Source organism: Onychostoma macrolepis, chromosome 05 (assembly GCF_012432095.1).
Source record: "Onychostoma macrolepis isolate SWU-2019 chromosome 05, ASM1243209v1, whole genome shotgun sequence".
Taxonomy (NCBI): Eukaryota; Metazoa; Chordata; class Actinopteri; order Cypriniformes; family Cyprinidae; genus Onychostoma; species Onychostoma macrolepis.
The window spans coordinates 4,352,196-4,370,900 of record NC_081159.1 but is presented as its reverse complement, the minus strand read 5'-3'; the positions used below and the strand labels follow the sequence as shown (position 1 = coordinate 4,370,900).

General features: G+C 38.4%; 1 protein-coding gene across 1 annotated transcript; it reads right to left on the bottom strand.

The window, feature by feature from the left end:
* Positions 1-26: 26 nt before the first annotated feature.
* Positions 27-18,092, bottom strand: svopa (SV2 related protein a). Its single transcript, XM_058776551.1, has 16 exons — positions 17,812-18,092; positions 13,718-13,878; positions 10,413-10,498; positions 10,069-10,167; positions 9,823-9,894; positions 9,581-9,705; positions 7,695-7,758; positions 6,199-6,324; positions 5,933-6,061; positions 4,996-5,069; positions 4,695-4,771; positions 4,343-4,447; positions 3,517-3,628; positions 3,333-3,414; positions 2,629-2,718; positions 27-1,367 (listed from the first exon to the last, which is right to left on the bottom strand). Exons 1-16 carry the CDS (start codon positions 17,844-17,846, stop codon positions 1,155-1,157), a joined length of 1,650 nt encoding a protein of 549 aa, XP_058632534.1. The 5' UTR covers positions 17,847-18,092; the 3' UTR covers positions 27-1,154.
* Between the last annotated feature and the right edge of the window lie 613 nt (positions 18,093-18,705).

Sequence of the window (18,705 nt, the reverse complement as noted above, 5' to 3'; positions counted from 1 at the left end):
AAACATATACTTGCTTTCTTTTGTTGAGGCATAATTTATTGTTATCATACATGTACATCCAGTGCAGTGGCAAGAGATCTGTGCACACAGACACAAAACGCAGTACTAAATCGCAAAAGGCAGGCAACTCTCTCCACTCACAGGAACAACTGCACACTTCCCATCATGCCACACACATACCCACTGTACGGTTGAAAAGGCAGAAATACAAATGACTGAATATAGCACTGAGCAGTTGAGCTGAATAAACAAAGATTGTTGCTAAATGTTGTGTGTTTTGATGCAAGCCGTCGTTTGAAAAATATACTTGAAGCCTGATGTGCTAGAATAGACAATAATAAAATATATTTGACCTACAGACCTGTTCTGATGAAAGCCACTTGCTATTGTTTTATTGTTATTGAGCTGTATTTTAAGATAAGAGGAATCCAATAACCTTTGATATGCCTGATTATAAGGGATCACCTGGAGTTTATACACTTTACATGAGTGATTGCAGTTGGCAGCTGGTGAGAGGACGAGGAGAGGTGTGAAATGAAGACTTTGGTGTCCACTAGATACGTCACTGTTGTCAGCGAAAGTCTAAAACTGTGAATGGATAACATTTAACCAGCTTAAAATATGGTAAATAGTTGAAAAAAGCAAGATAACAGACCACAAACTGGTGCAATGTCTGATTAATAGCAGCATCCTGTCTTTGCTTCAATGAAGAGATAAAAGTTCTCATGACTTTGCCAAAGGAATGCTGGAGTGTAAAGCCCTCTTAAAAAATTAAACAAATCCTCTTTCTAGTGCTTTCATACTAAACCTGTCGCAATCGTTCATTCTATTGTGCTATCTTTCAGGTTCAAATGCTCCTCAGATCCTCTGATCACGTGAGGGTGATTTCATGTGTTAAACTGCATAATGCAATTTGTCATGTTTTAGATCCATTTTCAACCCATCATCTCCTGTTGTAGTTCCTTAGGGCAAAAGGGGAGTATTATGTGATGGGAATCTATTCCACTCCATTTCTCTGGTTTGGAGGTTCATAAAAAGAAAACCTGCAACCTTTGATGGAGGAATGTGTCATTAATGGACGGATTTAAATCAAAACCAAGAGTTCTTAAAATGCTATTCCTTTGTGGTCTTTCCAAACCTATCGGTGGTGTTTCTTAGTCCTGTGATTCAGAGCTGGAATGTGGAATCTCTCCAGGACTGTGGTCTGAGGCCCGTCCCATCATCTCCTGACCCCACTCCCTGTGACTGGACTCCTGGAGGCCTCGTCCTGTGGTCTCTATGGGCAGGGCACAGGAAGCGATAGCAGCCAGCAAACAGCAGCAACAGTACACCGACAGAGTCAGGTACACAGATGATTCCAGCATCACCTTGAGGAAAGAAGCGGAGATGGACAAATTCTTCTAGGTCACACATTCAACAGTTTAGTAAGATTCAAGTTTGGTAAGGGTTATTAAGATTAATGTTTTTAAAGAAGTTTCTAATGTTCACCAAGATTGCATTCATTTGATCAAAAATACAGTAACACTGTGAAATATTATTACAATTTAAAAGAACTGATTTCTATTTCAATGCATTGAATTTGTCATTTTTTTTATTTGATGGCAAAGCTAAATCTTCAGATTCATTACTCCAGTCTTTAGTGTTCTATGATCCTTCAGAAATCATTCTAATATGCTGATTTTGCACTCAAGAAACAATTATTATTGTTATTACTGCTGAAAATGGCTTATTATTTTTGCGAAACCACAACACATTTTTTTTTTTCAGAATTCATAAGAATAATATGTGACCCTGGACCACAAAACCAGTCTTAAGTGTAAATTTTTCGAAATTGAGATTTATACATCATCTGAAAGCTAAATAAATAAGCTTTCCATTGATGTATGGTTTGTTAGTATCAGACAATATTTGGCCGAGATACAACTATTTGAAAATCTGGAATCTGAGGGTGCAAAAAAATCTAAATATTGAGAAAATCGCCTTTAAAGTTGTCCAAATGAATTCTTAGCAATACATATTACTAATCAAAAACGACGTTTTGATATATTTACAGTAGTAAATTTACAAAATATCTTCATGGAATATGATCTTTACTTAACATAATAATGATTTTTGGCATAAAAAAAAAATCTATAATTTTGACCCATACAGTGTATTTTTGGCTATTGCTACAAATATACCCCAGCCACTTAAGACTGGTTTTGTGGTCCAGGGTCACATATAGTATAAATAATAGTATATAATAGTTTAGTGTATACAGAAATGTGAACACAAACCTTTTTTTTTCATAGTTGTAAAATTATTTGAAGTACAAACTTATTAATGAATCATAATTTCTGAAAACATTTACACACATGCAGTTAGTGAATGAGCCCCCTTGTCTTTTTCGTCATATTTCTGGTATCTCTTTGCATTGTTGTTGGCAGAGTGAGTTTTTTGCAAGCTGGACTCAAAATCATGCAGCCCACACAATATACAAAGTATACTGGATCTCCAACATTTATAATATCTCAAAATAATTTTTATAACATTTGTTGTTTTTTTTAGTCTGTGCATATTTTTTGTTTGAGTATTTACATGATTCTGTATTTTATGTCTTTTATAACTTTCTTGTTATTGTTTCCTCACCTGTGCCACAAATGGTGTGATGAGAGCGCCAACCCGAGCCATCCCACTACTGGTGCCCAAACCCAGTGCCCTCGTCGCTGTGGGATACACCTGCAAAAGAGATTTATAACAAAGATCTCAGTGAACATTGAACTATTACTTAACCACAGGGTGGTTAGTGAATGGACCTACACGACCTACATGGATCTATTGCTTCACTAAATGTTTCAGCATGCTTATGTAAACACTTGCAAAACCAGTTAAATATCACTGACAAAGATTAATGTAGTTAGGTAACCTCCTTTAGGTAATATACAGTCAGTAACTACATTCTTAAGCAACTATGTACTTCAACAACCTACAGACACTATGTGTAATATCCAATCCTGATTTTTGAGACAAACTCCAGTAGCTCACGAAAAGTAGGTTTTATGTCAGGTGAGCTGTTGCAATGGCTGCCATGTGGTGGGAGTGAGCCAGGAACTGGACGCTTCCCAAGATCAAAATCCTTCTCCAGCACAGCTGTTGCCTTGAGCAAAACATTTAACACTACACTGACAGTATACAGGCTATACTCTCCTTACAATTTATCTGCCAAGAGTGTCAAATTTTCAATCACATATTCCTTTGACAGGGCAAAGACGGATAGAGCTTCCCTTTGAGCCTCAGTTCTTCCAAAAAAATAATTATATATCAACCGAAATGAATTGAAAAGGAGTTCTCACCTCAGGGGTGTACACATACGCAGCCTGGAAACCTCCAGCGATGAAAGCCCTCGCAATGAATATAAATACTGTCAAAGAAGTCCTGCGATATAGGGAATGTAGTTATTCACAGTACGTTCACAAATGTGATTACCACAGGCTTGAATGCCCTAGAAACATGACAGTAATAGAAGTGCTTTCTGACCTTCCCACACAGCCGTAGAGCGGCACAATGCAGAGGGAGAAGACAAAGAAACACAGTGCCATAGTCTTCCTCCTCCCTAATCGATCAATCGCCCACAGGGTCACCAGCAGGCCTGTGATGCATCAATCAATACGTTTGTCACATTTTCTATTTGCCTGCCATACGTTATTTAAAAATAAGATGTTAAAGAAGAGTTCACTCAGAAAATGAACATCTGCTGAAACTTTACTCCAAAATGTTTCAATTTGAGTTTGTTTCTTCAGTGGAACAGATTTGAAGAGATTTAGCATTGCATCACTTGCTCACCAATGGATGCTCTGCAGTGAATGGGTGCCGTCAGAATGAGAGTCCAAACAGCTGATAAAAACATCATAATAATCGCGACATTTGTTTAGAATTGTTTTGGACTGTAAATGGTGCATGACCTTTGCATATTTTCTTCCTGATTCAGACAAGATGACTTTTTCTCTGGAGATATCAATATTATGGATAGAGGACTCGTGTTTTAGCTGGAAGCAACAGTTTGAAGTTAAGCGTCCTAATGATGGATTTGTTTCTTACAAACAATCTATTCACTTCACAAGATGTTAATTGATGAATTTGAGGATTACTTGTGGATTATTGTGATGCTTTTATCATCTGTTTCAACTCTCATTCTGACGGCACCCATTCACTGCAGAGGATCTGTTGGTGAGCAAGTGATGTAATGCTTAATTTCTGTGCAATAGGTTCAGAATCCCTAGCGACTCCACTGAGCCTTAGAGTGAGTAAATTTTCATTTCTGGATGACCTATTCCTTTAATGGTATTATAATTCAAATGAATACCAGGAAACTCAGAAAGTGTGGTCCACAGAAGGTCTTTGTAATCATCTGAATTCAGATATTTGCACTCCAAACTGCAACCTGCCTCCCTTTTACTGCCCTTCGCCCCTAGAGGGAGACACAAGACCAATATATGCACACAGATTACATTAATTGTGTATGGTTAGCATTCTACCACTCTATAGTTTGAAATGATGTTAAACACACTGGCTTACATACTATTAAAAAAAAATAAAAAAAACATTAGGCAGTATACAGGTTATACTGTACAGTATTGAATAAATGTGGTATTCTATTCTATACAAAGTCCTTACATTCTCACTGTTTTATAAAACACACAAAAGCTTTCACTCACTACCACAGGCGCCTCCCTCCTGGAAAAGCTCAGTGGTCAGCAAAACCACACCATAATATGAGAATGCATTAGAGAACCTGCATCAGAAAGCACACAATAAACAGAATATGAACGAAAGCAGCAAGAACAAAACATTGTGGAATATCTGAGTGAAATTGTGAAACAAAAGAGTGAGATGTGACAAATCTCAGGGAACAAAAAGTCCTTTTAAGCTTCAGTAGCAGGCATTTACACAAAGACAGGTGATTGAATGAGTGTTTGTTCACACAGTAATTAATAGGAATTTGGAGGACCATCTTACCATATGAACCAGAGCAGAACAGTGGTCCAGCGGAAGTGTGGAGAGAAAAGATCTTGGATTTTGCCCCTGTCCTCCTGAATACAGAAAATTACAATTATACCCAAAATAAGGAGAGATAAAATGTCAGAATGGTTCAAAGAGAGAGAGAGAGAGAGAGAGAGAGCATTTGCAGCATTGAATTTTTCATTCTTTACTCTAAATGACTCAGAGAAACGCCGCTATATAGTTTGAGAGGACGACAGCCAAACTAGCTGCAAAAATATGTATACAACATACACACCATACAAAATGGTTAATCCATTGCATTAATGTGCTTCATTTGACTTATTCTTCATTGTATATAGTTGTAATTATTACAATTAATATTAGAGATACTATCAGCTGTGTTTTTTTTTCTTATTTATTAATCATTTATTGTCTCCTTTATTACTTTGGTGGTGTATTTATATTCTGTATTTTACATATACTTAAAATGCTTTGGCAATACTATAATACAAATGTCATTCCAATAAAGCAACTTGAACTTGAGAGGGGAAGAATAAATATGGTAATATTGTTAATTTATTATTTTATTTTTTATGGAAAATGGTTGCACTACTTAATATTTTTGCAGAAACCATGAAACAATTTTTCTTCAGGATTCTTTGATTTTTTTCAGGATTCTTTCAAAAACGTGAACTTCTGGTTTAAGTTGGTTCTATTTTTTTTTTTTCATAAATTTAGAATCATTGTAAGTACAAACATATTAATTAATCATAATTTCTGCATGAAAACATTCCCACACTAATTCAGATTTAACACCTATAACACATTGTATTATAGGAAGTGTTTTAACTATTTACCAAGAAATTAAAGTCCAAGTAAAGAAAGCCATAAATGGCATAAATAATATAAATAAGTAAGCAATATACACAAGTATATTTAACTAGACTTTTACCTGTCTGGCCACTATGAGTTTTCCCAGCGGCATGGGGACATTATTCTCTGCTGCAATGCGTTTGAGTGTGTTTAAAGCCTTCTCCTGGTTTCCTGTCAGGACATCGTAACGAGCGCTCTCCGGCAGCCACTGTTGATGTGCATTTGACATTTTGCTTACTCTGTTGTTCAGACAATATTGCTCACACCACAAAAAAACTGGCATAGTCTATCCATATCTAGCTTTAAGAGAAAGAACAAACTGATATTTGAGAACTTCATACTTACAAAGCAAAGAATTGCAAAAATGATGAGTGGAATGGTGGAGAGGGCCAGCAGCCAGCGCCAGCCCAAAGTTGGCATCACCAAAATAGCCAGCAGCACTTCAAATACTGTACCCAAAGCCCAGAATATCTACAGAAGATCAAAGAGAAAGACATTTAGAAGAGCCATATTTTGGTTCAACTTCTAACTGAAACAATTGAATCATTCAGGGCTATGATACCTGTTTTGAACCCTTGTATGGTGTTCAGGTCTGTGGGACCTGTTTTCACTTTTTATCAAAAGAAAAATTATACAATTGATTATTTTTTTCAAACTCAGACTCATTGGCCATGGCTCATTTTCTGTGAAGAGCATTTATCAGAACAAATTCAGTCTTAAAAACCAGTCTTAAGTGGCTGGGGTATATTTGTAGCAATAGCCAAAAATACATTGTACGGGTCAAAATTATTGATTTTTATTTTTTTTTATGCCAAAAATCATTAGGATACTAAGTAAAGATCATGTTCCATGAAGATATTTAGTAAATTTCCTACTGTAAATATATCAAAACTTAATTTTTGATTAGTAATATGCATTGCTAAGAACAACTGGACAACTTTAAAGTCGATTTTCTCAATATTTAGATTTTTTTGCACCCTCAGATTCCAGATTGTCAAACAGTTGTATCTCAGCCAAATATGGTCCAATCCTAACAAACCTAACAAAAGATTATCTATTTAGCTTTCAGATGATGTATAAATCTCAATTTCGAGAAATTGACCCTGGTTGGTTTTGTGGTCCAGGGTCACATTTTTTAATGACCACACACTGAACACCCCTAACACACACACACATTTATATTACATACAGGATGTTCTAGAAGATAGAAGTTAATAAAAGTGTAGAAATTTTAAGTCCTGTGTCCCTTCACTCTGTCCTCCTATTGTCTGGGCCTGCTATTAGTGTGTGTGTGTGTGTGTGTGTGTGTGTGTTTGTATGTATGTGTGTTTGTGTGAGAGAGAGTCTGCGAGAGTGTGAGTGTAAGTGTGATTTTTGTGTTTCTGTGTTGCCAAGCACTTTAATTCATAAAAGTGATCTAACAAAGGTAAAGGGCAAATATTAACCATACAGGTGCTTTTGGAATTTGGGATTTTCCTTAGTTGTCAGTTATAATCATCAAAATTAAAAGAAATAAACATTTGAAATATATCAGTCTGTGTGTAATGAATGAATATAATATACAAGTTTCACTTTTTGAATGGAATTAGTGAAATAAATCAACTTTTTGATGATATTCTAATTATATGACCAGCACCTGTATATGCTGTTTATATTGCATGCAATTGGGATGAATTAAACATCTGTTGAGTATTTTAACATAACATTTTTGATTGTGTTGAATTAAAAACCCAAAAATGCAGAGGGTCCACAAGACCCACGGACACTGGCTGAGTAACAAAACTATGAACACCACACAAGGGTTAAAGAATAGAATAGAATAGAATAGAATAGAATATTACCTCTATCAACAGAATGCAAGTGGCTCTGGACCGCATGGGGAGAAACTCAGCATACAACGTTACTCTAACAGGAGAGATCAAAAGTTTACTGTAAGTCTTTAATTATTTCATGATATTGTTAAATAAAATGGCAAATTGTAATGGAGAACTTATAGATTAAAAGAACTTGCAAATCTCTTTACCATATTTCGTTAAAGGTCTTTTTTTTTCCTTCTTTTTTTTTTTTTTAGCAAGGATGCATTAAATAATTTTTTACACTGTTTCAAAAAAAAAAATGTTTCAAATAAATGCTGTTCTTATGAATTTCTTTTATTCAGCAAAAAATCTTCAAAAAACTCTCACAAATATATGAAGTAACACAACTATTCTCAACATTGATAATTATAAGAAATGTTACTTGTGCACCAAATCAGCATATTAGAATGATTTCTGAAGGATCATGTGACACTGAAGACTGGAGTAATGATGCTGAAAATTCAGCTTTGCCATCACAGGAGTAAATTAAATATTAAAATATATTTCAAATTTTCAGAGCAAATGTGTCAGTCCTGGCAGAGAGTACGGCAAGCCCGCCAGTGCCTGCCCCTTGCAAGTGCCCGCCTGTGCCGGCCCCTCGCAAGTGCCCGCCTGTGCCGGCCCCTCGCAAGAGCCTTCCAGAGTGTCCGCTGGTCCCGTCCAGCACCACGCTGCCAGCGCCCCCTGCCTGCGCCACGAAGGTGCTCCCAAGAGTCCCCGCTGGTCCCGTCCAGCTCCGCGCTGCCAGAGCGCCCCCCAGTGCCTGCGCCACGAAGGCGCTCCCAAGAGTCTCCGCTGGTCCCGTCCAGCACCGCGCTGCCAGAGCGCACCCCAGTGCCTGCGCCACGAAGGCGCTCCCAAGAGTCTCCGCTGGTCCCGTCCAGCACCGCGCTGCCAGAGCGCCCCCCAGTGCCTGCGCCACGAAGGCGCTCCCAAGAGTCTCCGCTGGTCCCGTCCAGCACCGCGCTGCCAGAGCGCCCCCCTGTGCCTCCGCCACGAAGGTGCTCCCAAGAATTCGCTTCCCCTGAACCCCAGCCCAAGACCACCTCTAATTTCCTCAGGAAAATTTTGGGGGGGGTAGTAGGGCTCCTGCCAGAGAGGCCGAGGTGGGGGCTGGGGCCGAGGTCTCGGAGGCAGATCCGCCATGGCCGCCGGACTCCCCTGATCCGCCATGGCATCCCGAGTCCCCTGATCCGCCATGGCCACCAGACTCCCCTGATCCGCCATGGCATCCCGAGTCCCCTGATCCGCCATGGCCACCAGACTCCCCTGATCCGCCATGGCATCCCGACTCCCCTGATCCGCCATGGCCGCCAGACTCCCCTGATCCGCCATGGCTCCCGGAACGGGCGCCGCCCTGGAGGCTGTCTGTGTCTCTTGGTCCCTAGAGGCCTCCAGAGCGCCCACCCCCCCTCCCCGTGGATGTTGCTAGGCGCGGGACGCGCCTTCCGGGAGGGGGGAGTAATGTCAGTCCTGTCTTGTGTTTCCCCTCCTCTCGTGCCCATATTTGGTTTGTTCCTGTTCCTTAGATTATTAGTTTATTAGTCTCCAGCCGTGTTTGATTTGTTCCCCACCTGTTACAGTTCTCCTCGTTTGATTTCCTTCTGTTTATAAGCCCTGTGTTTCCCTGTCTCCAGGTCAGCTGTTAATTGTCTATATGTCTGTTTGGATGTCCCATGTCTCCTGTGTTCCTGAGTTAAGTAAATAAAATCCTTATTACCGAGCTCCTCGTCTCCTCGTTTCCCGGGATCCAGTAGGATCGTGACAAAATGCAGCCTTGATGGGAATAAGACTTAAAAACATTTTGAAAATCCTAACGACACCAAACGTCTAAACGGGTGCATGTGTATTTAGATCTGTGTCACACTTACGATTGTGGAGCCCCTCCAATGCCGAAGCCCACCAGAGCTCTGAGGAACAGGATCCATCCGTATATAGGTGCAAACGCACTGAGGAGGCCGTAAAACAGGGTCCATAATACACTCATCTTCAAACCCTACCACAAACACACACACAGCTGTAATCAGTCCCCGCTGGTGCACAGTGAAATTATAAATAACATTTGTGCCGTTGGACATGCACATACCGCTCTTTAATTTATGAACATACTCACTGTTTTTCTCCCATATTTATCAGATATATTTCCCCATAATGAAGAACTGATCATCATTCCAATGAATACTCCCTGTTTCAGAGAAGGTAAGAAACTCATTACATATGTGTCAGTGCGGTTATTCAGGCAAACACGTTTAGGAACAGCTGATGCAAAGCTTAACGGAACAAGAACATTTCTACTGCCAAACCTGTCTAAAAAAGCACGAGGGGAGTCATTATTGACTCAAGGAGTAGCGTACAGTACCGAAGTTAGCAGTGCCACCTCCCAGCTGGGCAGTGCCCACTCACAGTGCAGTTGAGGGGCCAATATACTGAGAATCATCATCTCCATGGCGTCTGCCATCTGCACACAAATACAACCATCGGCAATATGGAAATAAATATAGCAGCTACTCCTTCTGACTACAGAATGAGCTAAAGATTACCAGCTTAAAAATGATACAGTGTTCATTTGAATAATATATCATAAATAAAATCAAATGTTTTATTTATACAGTGTCTTTCTAAAGCCCAAATTAATTGTAATCATACAGGGTTGTGAGGATACAACAATTATTCCCTCTCTGCATTTCGTTTCAGTTTTGTTACCCAGGAAAGTCCAGTCAGGATGGACAGTTTCCACTGGAATGTCCCAAAGCCAATGGCTTCCACTGCATCCTCAACCATGAAGGTATCTGTTGAAAGAGCAAGATATGGAGAATAGTTTAGCCCTAAAGGTGACCTATCATGAAAATCTGACTTTTTCCGTGTTTAAGTGCTGTAGTTGAGTCTCCGGAGCATCTACCAACCCAGAAAACGTGAAAAAGAACAACCTAGTAAATTTTTTGGTAAGCCTTTCTCTGCAATCATGTGAAAAAGCCAAACGAGCCGCTCAGATTTCGCTCCCCCTGTGATGTAGAAAGGGGATCTTATTATAATATTAACACCCCTTAATCTAACTTTCCACCTAAGGCGCCGCCATTGTGTTTTTGCAAGCGGCAACGGTGTACTAGTTCTAACGCCATGCCAAAAGTTGAAGCAAAGCATACTAACTGTTCTGTCTTTGGCTGCACTAATGAGCACAGAACACTATTTAGAGTCTCAGCCTCAGAGGAGATGAGAGCAGTGGATTTATTGATTTATTAACTGTATATTGCTGTTTATGCTGCCACACAGATCTAATATAAACGTAATTTCTTTCCCAGCTGTTAACCTTCACAGACATAACCGACTGTTTTTGTAATTCGTATGTTTTTAACATGAACTTGACAGTTTAAGTGCAATAAGACATGAAAGAGAACTTAGTTTAGTACTCTCATGCCGTGTGACATCCGCTTTCTGTGCGCGTGCTTTGAATGTGTGCGCTCAGAAAACCCTATTTCAGATCTTTAAACTAATATGGTTTAAAACACATGATTTCAGCGCGATATACATGATAATCAAAACCAAACGGATGTTTTTTGGCAGAGTATCTGGGGAATGAGCTGTAAAGGCACAGCTCTATTCTTGAAAAGGGGGCGGGCAGCAGCAGCTCATTTGCATTTAAAGAGATATGCACTAAAACAGTGTGTTTCTGCTTCCACTCAAAATAGGCATTTTCAAAATGATATAATAAATGATCTGTGGGGTATTTTGAGCTGAAACTTCACAGACACATTCTGGGGACACCTGAGACATATTACATCTTGTAAAAAGGGGCATAATAGGTCTCCTTTAAAGATGTTCAGTGAGCTGTCTGATAATGCAATCAACTATCTTGTACAGGTGCTGGTCATATAATTAGAATATCATCAAAAAGTTGATTTATTTCACTAATTCCATTCAAAAAGTGAAACTTGTATATTATATTCATTCATTACACACAGACTGATATATTTCAAATGTTTATTTCTTTTAATTTTCATGATTATAACTGACAACTAAGGAAAATCCCAAATTCAGTATCTCAGAAAATTAGAATATTGTGAAAAGGTTCAATATTGAAGACACCTGGTGCCACACTCTAATCAGCTAATTAACTCAAAACACCTGCAAAGGCCTTTAAATGGTCTCTCAGTCTAGTTCTGTAGGCTACACAATCATGGGGAAGACTGCTGACTTGACAGTTTTCCAAAAGACGACCATTGACACGTTGCACAAGGAGGGCAAGACACAAAAGGTCATTGCAAAAGAGGCTGGCTGTTCACAGAGCTCTGTGTCCAAGCACATTAATAGAGAGGCGAAGGGAAGGAAAAGATGTGGTAGAAAATGTGGTAGAAGTGTACAAGCAATAGGGATAACCGCACCCTGGAGAGGATTGTGAAACAAAAGCCATTCAAAAATGTGGGGGAGATTCACAAAGAGTGGACTGCAGCTGGAGTCAGTGCTTCAAGAACCACTACGCACAGACGTATGCAAGACATGGGTTTCAGCTGTCGCATTCCTTGTGTCAAGCCACTCTTGAACAACAGACAGTGTCAGAAGTGTCTCGCCTGGGCTAAAGACAAAAAGGACTGGACTGCTGCTGAGTGGTCCAAAGTTATGTTCTCTGATGAAAGTAAATTTTGCATTTCCTTTGGAAATCAGGGTCCCACAGTCTGGAGGAAGAGAGGAGAGGCACACAATCCACGTTGCTTGAGGTCCAGTGTAAAGTTTCCACAGTCAGTGATGGTTTGGGGTGCCATGTCATCTGCTGGTGTTGGTCCACTGTGTTTTCTGAGGTCCAAGGTCAGCGCAGCCATATACCAGGAAGTTTTAGAGCACTTCCTGCTGCTGACCAACTTTATGGAGATGCAGATTTCATTTTCCAACAGGACTTGGCACCTGCACACAGTGCCAAAGCAACCAGTATCTGGTTTAAGGACCATGGTATCCCTGTTCTTAATTGGCCAGCAAACTCGCCTGACCTTAACCCCATAGAAAATCTGTGGGGTATTGTCAAGAGGAAGATGCGATATGCCAGACCCAACAATGCAGAAGAGCTGAAGGCCACTATCAGAGCAACCTGGGCTCTCATAACACCTGAGCAGTGCCACAGACTGATTGACTCCATGCCACGCCGCATTGCTGCAGTAATTCAGGCAAAAGGAGCCCCAACTAAGTATTGAGTGCTGTACATGCTCATACTTTTCATGTTGATACTTTTCAGTTGGCCAAGATTTCTAAAAATCCTTTCTTTGTATTGGTCTTAAGTAATATTCAAATTTTCTGAGATACTGAATTTGGGATTTTCCTTAGTTGTCAGTTATAATCATCAAAATTAAAAGAAATAAACATTTGAAATATATCAGTATGTGTGTAATGAATGAATATAATATACAAGTTTCACTTTTTGAATGGAATTGGTGAAATAAATCAACTTTTTGATGATATTCTAATTATATGACCAGCACCTGTATATAGGAAGCATTTTACATGCTCAAAAGTGTTATTTTAATATCTTTTAAATCCTATTACAGTATTCATTAATATCTTGCATTCATTCTTATTTTTTATTTTCATTTTAATTTTAGTTTACACTTCATTAATTTTGTTATGTGTTTATTTTAGTTTAGTTTTTATATATATATTTCTGTTAAATGCATTTTAATTTATTTTTTAATGTTAGCAATTCTATTACTTCAGTTGAATTCTATTACTCTATTACAGTCTATTACTTATTTTATTTCAGTTAGTTGCCAGGGCAACATTTCTAATTTTCAATTTCATTTTTTTTTCAGGTTTTTCTAATATATTTATATATTTTGAGCTTAATTTCAGTTAACAAAAAAACAAAAACATTTTTTAAATCAACGATTTTGGTTAAAAATAAGAGCCCTGAATCAAAATATTCCTGAAAAACACATTTAGAAAGACAAGAAACACCTTTTCTAACAAAAATATAACAAAAGAACATAACCGCTGATCAATAAGCTATATTAATTAGCTAATCATACCATCAGTGGGGTTGGCAAATTCCCGAGGCACCGGAGCACCATCTGCCAGGGAAACAGACTCCATATCTGTCCGTCCTCCCTCCACCTGCAAAGCCTCTTCCCTGCCGCCACACTCATCCTCTGAGCGAGTGCTTTCACCTGTACGCCGAAATTTCACCACTCTGTCAGAGAGACAAACAGGCAGACAGTCAATAAGATACAGAATCAATCAGATGGACACATTTCTGAAGCACTGCATATGAATGATTCCGACCCAATGACTAAAAGAACCAATAATGTATTCGGAATGAAATATGCTCTATACCTTTCTGCTCAGGCTGTTTTGAGAAAACATGAAGAAAGATCATTCAATTACAGATTTACAACCCGAATTCCGGAAATGTTGGGATGGGTTTTTTAAATTTGAATAAAATAAAAACTAAAAGAATTTCAAATCACATGAGCCAATATCTTATTCACAATAGAACATAGATAACATAAATGTTTAAACTGAGAAATTTTACAATTTTATGCACAAAATGAGCTCATTTCAAATTTGATGCCTGCTACAGGTCTCAAAATAGTTGGGCCAGGGGTATGTTGTATGAAGAGGTAGCATCTCCTCTTCTTTTCAAAATAGTTTGAAGACGTCTGGGTATCGAGGTTATGAGTTTCTGGAGTTTTGGTGTTGGAATTTGGTCCCATTCTTGCCTGATATAGGTTTCCAGCTGCTGAAGAGTTTGTGGTTGTCTTTGACATATTTTTCGTTTAATGATGCGCCAAATGTTCTCTATAGATGAAAGATCTGGACTGCAGGCAGGCCAATTCAGCAGCCGGACTCTTCTACTACGAAGCCATGCTGTTGTAATAGCTGCAGTATGTGGTTTTGCATTGTCCTACTGAAATACATGTCATCTGGAGGGGAGCATATGTTGCTCTAAAACCTTTATTTTAAATGAGCCTTGGCCCACAGGACATGATGGCGCTTCTGAACCATGTTCACATATGGCTTCCTTTTTGCATGATAGAGCTTTAGTTGGCATCTGCAGATGGCACGGCGGATTGTGTTTACCGACAGTGGTTTCTGGAAGTATTCCTGGGCCCATTTAGTAATGTAAATGACAGAATCATGCCGATGAGTGATGCAGTGTCGTCTGAGGGCCTGAAGACTACTGGCATCCAACAAAGGTCTTCGGCCTTGTCCCTTACGCACAGAGATTTCTCCAGTTTCTCTGAATCTTTTAATGATGTTATGTACTGTAGATGATGAGATTTGCAAAGCCTTTGCAATTTGAAGTTGAGGAACGTTGTTTTTAAAGTATTCCACAATCTTTTTACGCATTCTTTAACAGATTGGAGAGCCTCTGCCCATCTTTACTTCTGAGAGACTCTGCCTCTCTAAGACATCCCTTTTATAGCTAATCATGTTAAAGAACTGATGTCAATTAACTTAATTAGTTGCTACATGTTCTCCCAGCTGAATCTTTTCAAAATTACTTGCTTTTTCAGCCCTTTGTTGCCCCCGTGCCAACTTTTTTGAGACCTATAGCAGGCATCAACTTTGAAATGATCTCATTTAGTGGATAAAAGTGTAAAATTTCTCAGTTTAAACATTTGTTATGTTCTCTATGTTCTATTGTGAATAAAATATTGGCTCATGTGATTTGAAAGTCTTTTAGTTTTAATTTTATTCAAATTTTAAAAACGTCCCAACATTTCCAGAATTCGGGTTGTAAATAGACCTGACAGCTTAATCACAGATTTAGCAGTGCCTATGCATAATATAGCGGCAGCCCATACAGCCAATATATATGCTGTTTATTGTAACATGGCAGGCCAAAATAAATCATTCAACAGAACAAGGATCTGTACGTGGAATACAGGTGCAATGTGCAGAAAAGAATGATGCACATAATAAGAGACTGTTGCCAAGGTGATGAGAGTTTGTGCAATCCCTCTTCTGGGGTTCTGGAACGAAAGCACAAGAGAAAGCCAGACGTGCGAAGAGACTGTGGAGTGATGTTTGAAACCGTGACTCACAACAGACAGCCTTAATGGGGTGACCGGATGACAGGCATCTTCTCACTGAATGAAATCTGCTGTTTGAAGAAAACAATAACAGATGCTCTAGTGGTAATCGGGGGGATTTTACTTTACAAATATCCTCACAGCTATGAAGACAGATTGGATCAGGGAGCAGTAAATAAGAGGAGCACACAGATATCCCATGGTGTAATTACTGTAATTGCAGTGCTCACAGCGACACTATGAGCAATAAAGCTTTCATGAGCAGACAGGCAGTGTAATTAAACAGATGACCTCTCCACGCTCAGCAGAGACAAACGTTTCTCTGGGAGCGTTAAAAAAAACAGAAACCAGGATGCAGATCATAAATCATCTGAAATTAGCAATGGTTTCAATGACAGAACAGACATGAGCTCCTGCAAACATAAAGAAAATGCTATAAGAATGTGACGATTTCATCAGTATTATTTTGAAAAAGACTGAAGCCTAGCTGAAACAAGCTCTACATCAACAATTAAGAGCGCTGCCATCGTGATTTCTGCACACCGTCAGATGGTGACTGGGCCTACTGCCAAGCATCAGCACAGCACAGGAATAACATCAGCATAAGCAGGCAGTGTATTCAAAACTCTTACATGCATCAGTGGAAAGACCTTTACTGCGACACAGATGATCAATGACACACAAGGGCAGATTTACATTTATTTGTAACTTGCACCGTCTTGTTAAGATGCCACTGATGCACTGGGTGATCAGTCATCAAGACCAAGACGTTTGGCTGTTCATTAATGACCTCGTTCCTTTTAAAACCAGTCATACTTTGTGCTTTGCTGAAAATCCTTTACCTACTATCCAAAATGACCAGCCTTTTAAAAACTGCTTGTAAGTTCCAAAAAGATTTACAAAACCTGTGTAAAACATTAATAAAAAGACTGATTTAATAACAATATAGCAGAACTCTATAAGCAATTTTTGGGAACACTACAAGTGTAGCATGGTGCGTGGGGGGGGGGCAAAATATTTCGGGATGGGTTTATACCATTCATGAGCAAAGTCAGGAAGTTTTAGTCCAATGTCATAATATTAAATAGCATTTTTGGAAAGAAAAAAAATCAAAAACACAATATAAGGGATATTTAAGCTTTTTTCTATAATCTAAAAATGTTTGTAAATTGAACAGAAAAAGAAAGTAAAAATGTTACAATAAAAGCTTTAGCTTATCATATGTTTAAAATTATATTAGCTTTAACAGAGATAAATGCAATTTTAGCTTTAGCTTTTAGAAGCATAATAAAGTATTAATTACCATACATGTAATATACAATATAATATTACTTTATGATGAAAATAATATTACATTTAAGAGGACAATACAAGTATAGTCAAATTTATAATATATATTTTATAATAACTTTTTTAAGTGAAATTGTGGAAACCTGCTTCTTCCCATTTTTTTTTTTTTTTTTTTTTTTGAGAGGGAAAAAAAAATAATTTGGAAAAGTGCTTAGTGCTTAACCCTAGGTTAAGAAGCCCTGCCACAGAAATCGTTTAAAAATACTGTAATTTAAAATGTGAAGAAAAAAGTCAACAAAAAGTGAATCTAAAAACATGGACAGAGTGGAACATTTTCTATTAGGCCAATCAAACTGGCTACATGTTATTGCATAAAACTATTTGAACACCATTCAAAGTGATCTGTGAGCAGAATGAGTGTCTATACCACATTAAAATAACCATTGCGTTATTCCATGGAATCGTCACGTACGATGCAAATGAATCAATGGACGAGGAAACATTTTATGCAACACAACGTTAGGGCTTTAAAATACATAATTAGTTGAATCTACTTGATCTGTTTACCAAACTAGGCTACACCTTTGCCAATCCATACAACCCAAATATCCATATTCTACATCAGACATCTACAGCAGCCATTATGTAAGCAGTGATTTTTCAAATAAGTTGCGTGAATATCAATGTCACATTGTGTACGGCACAATCTAGCAGCTGTAGATCGCTAAACGGGCTGAAATGAACGGAACATGACGGCTCAGGTCGGATGAAAGAAACGGCATGAAAAGCAGACTCACGGGAGCTGTCTTAACTGAAACAAATCATCGTCCATTATCGGTCTGTTCGTCGGGCTGCCGGTGTCTTTGTCTCATTGCCGTTACATTGCTGTCGAGTCGAGGCTGATTTCAGCACCGCGGGCGTGAGGACAGAGAAGAGCTCAGAGAGGGGCGGCGCGCTGCGGAGCGTCCATGATTCCTGCGCCTGTCGCGTCGCGTCGCGTCGCTCGCTAGAGCTGGATCTCTGCAAAGGCTGGAACCAAAGCACCGAATGCGCTCCGGTGATGATGAGTCAAGACATACACCTCCCATGAATTTCATTGACTTTTTTTTTTTTTTCCCATTCACGTTTTTATTTCTATATTATGTAATAAAGTAAATTATATTCATATTAAAATGTTCAATGACACCAAAAAAATAAAAATAAAAACTGTAAATGTTATAAATTACTGTAATAACTGGATCTTAAAATAAAATAAATTACATGTTTGGATTTAGCTATGCCTTTTACTATGCCTACTAGTGCATGAGGTCATGTTTATTAAAAAGATAAAGCTGATAATTCTACAGATATCCAAATTTCTATAATCTGCCGTACAAAATCAAGGTTATAGAGTTGAATATTAAAGAACTACTGACAAATCTAATAAAATATATTAAAAAAGCTACTTAGGCTACTGAAAGGATAATAAATAAAGAATATATACATACATACATACATAAAAGATTGGTATTTTGATGGGAAATATAGAAAGAGAAAGAGTGTGTGTGTGTGTATATATATATATATATATATATATATATTAGTGCTGTCAAACGATTGTCATCCGAAATAAAAGTTTTTGTTTACATTATATGTATGTGTACAGTGCATATTTATTATGTAGCCTATATATAAATACACACACATACAAT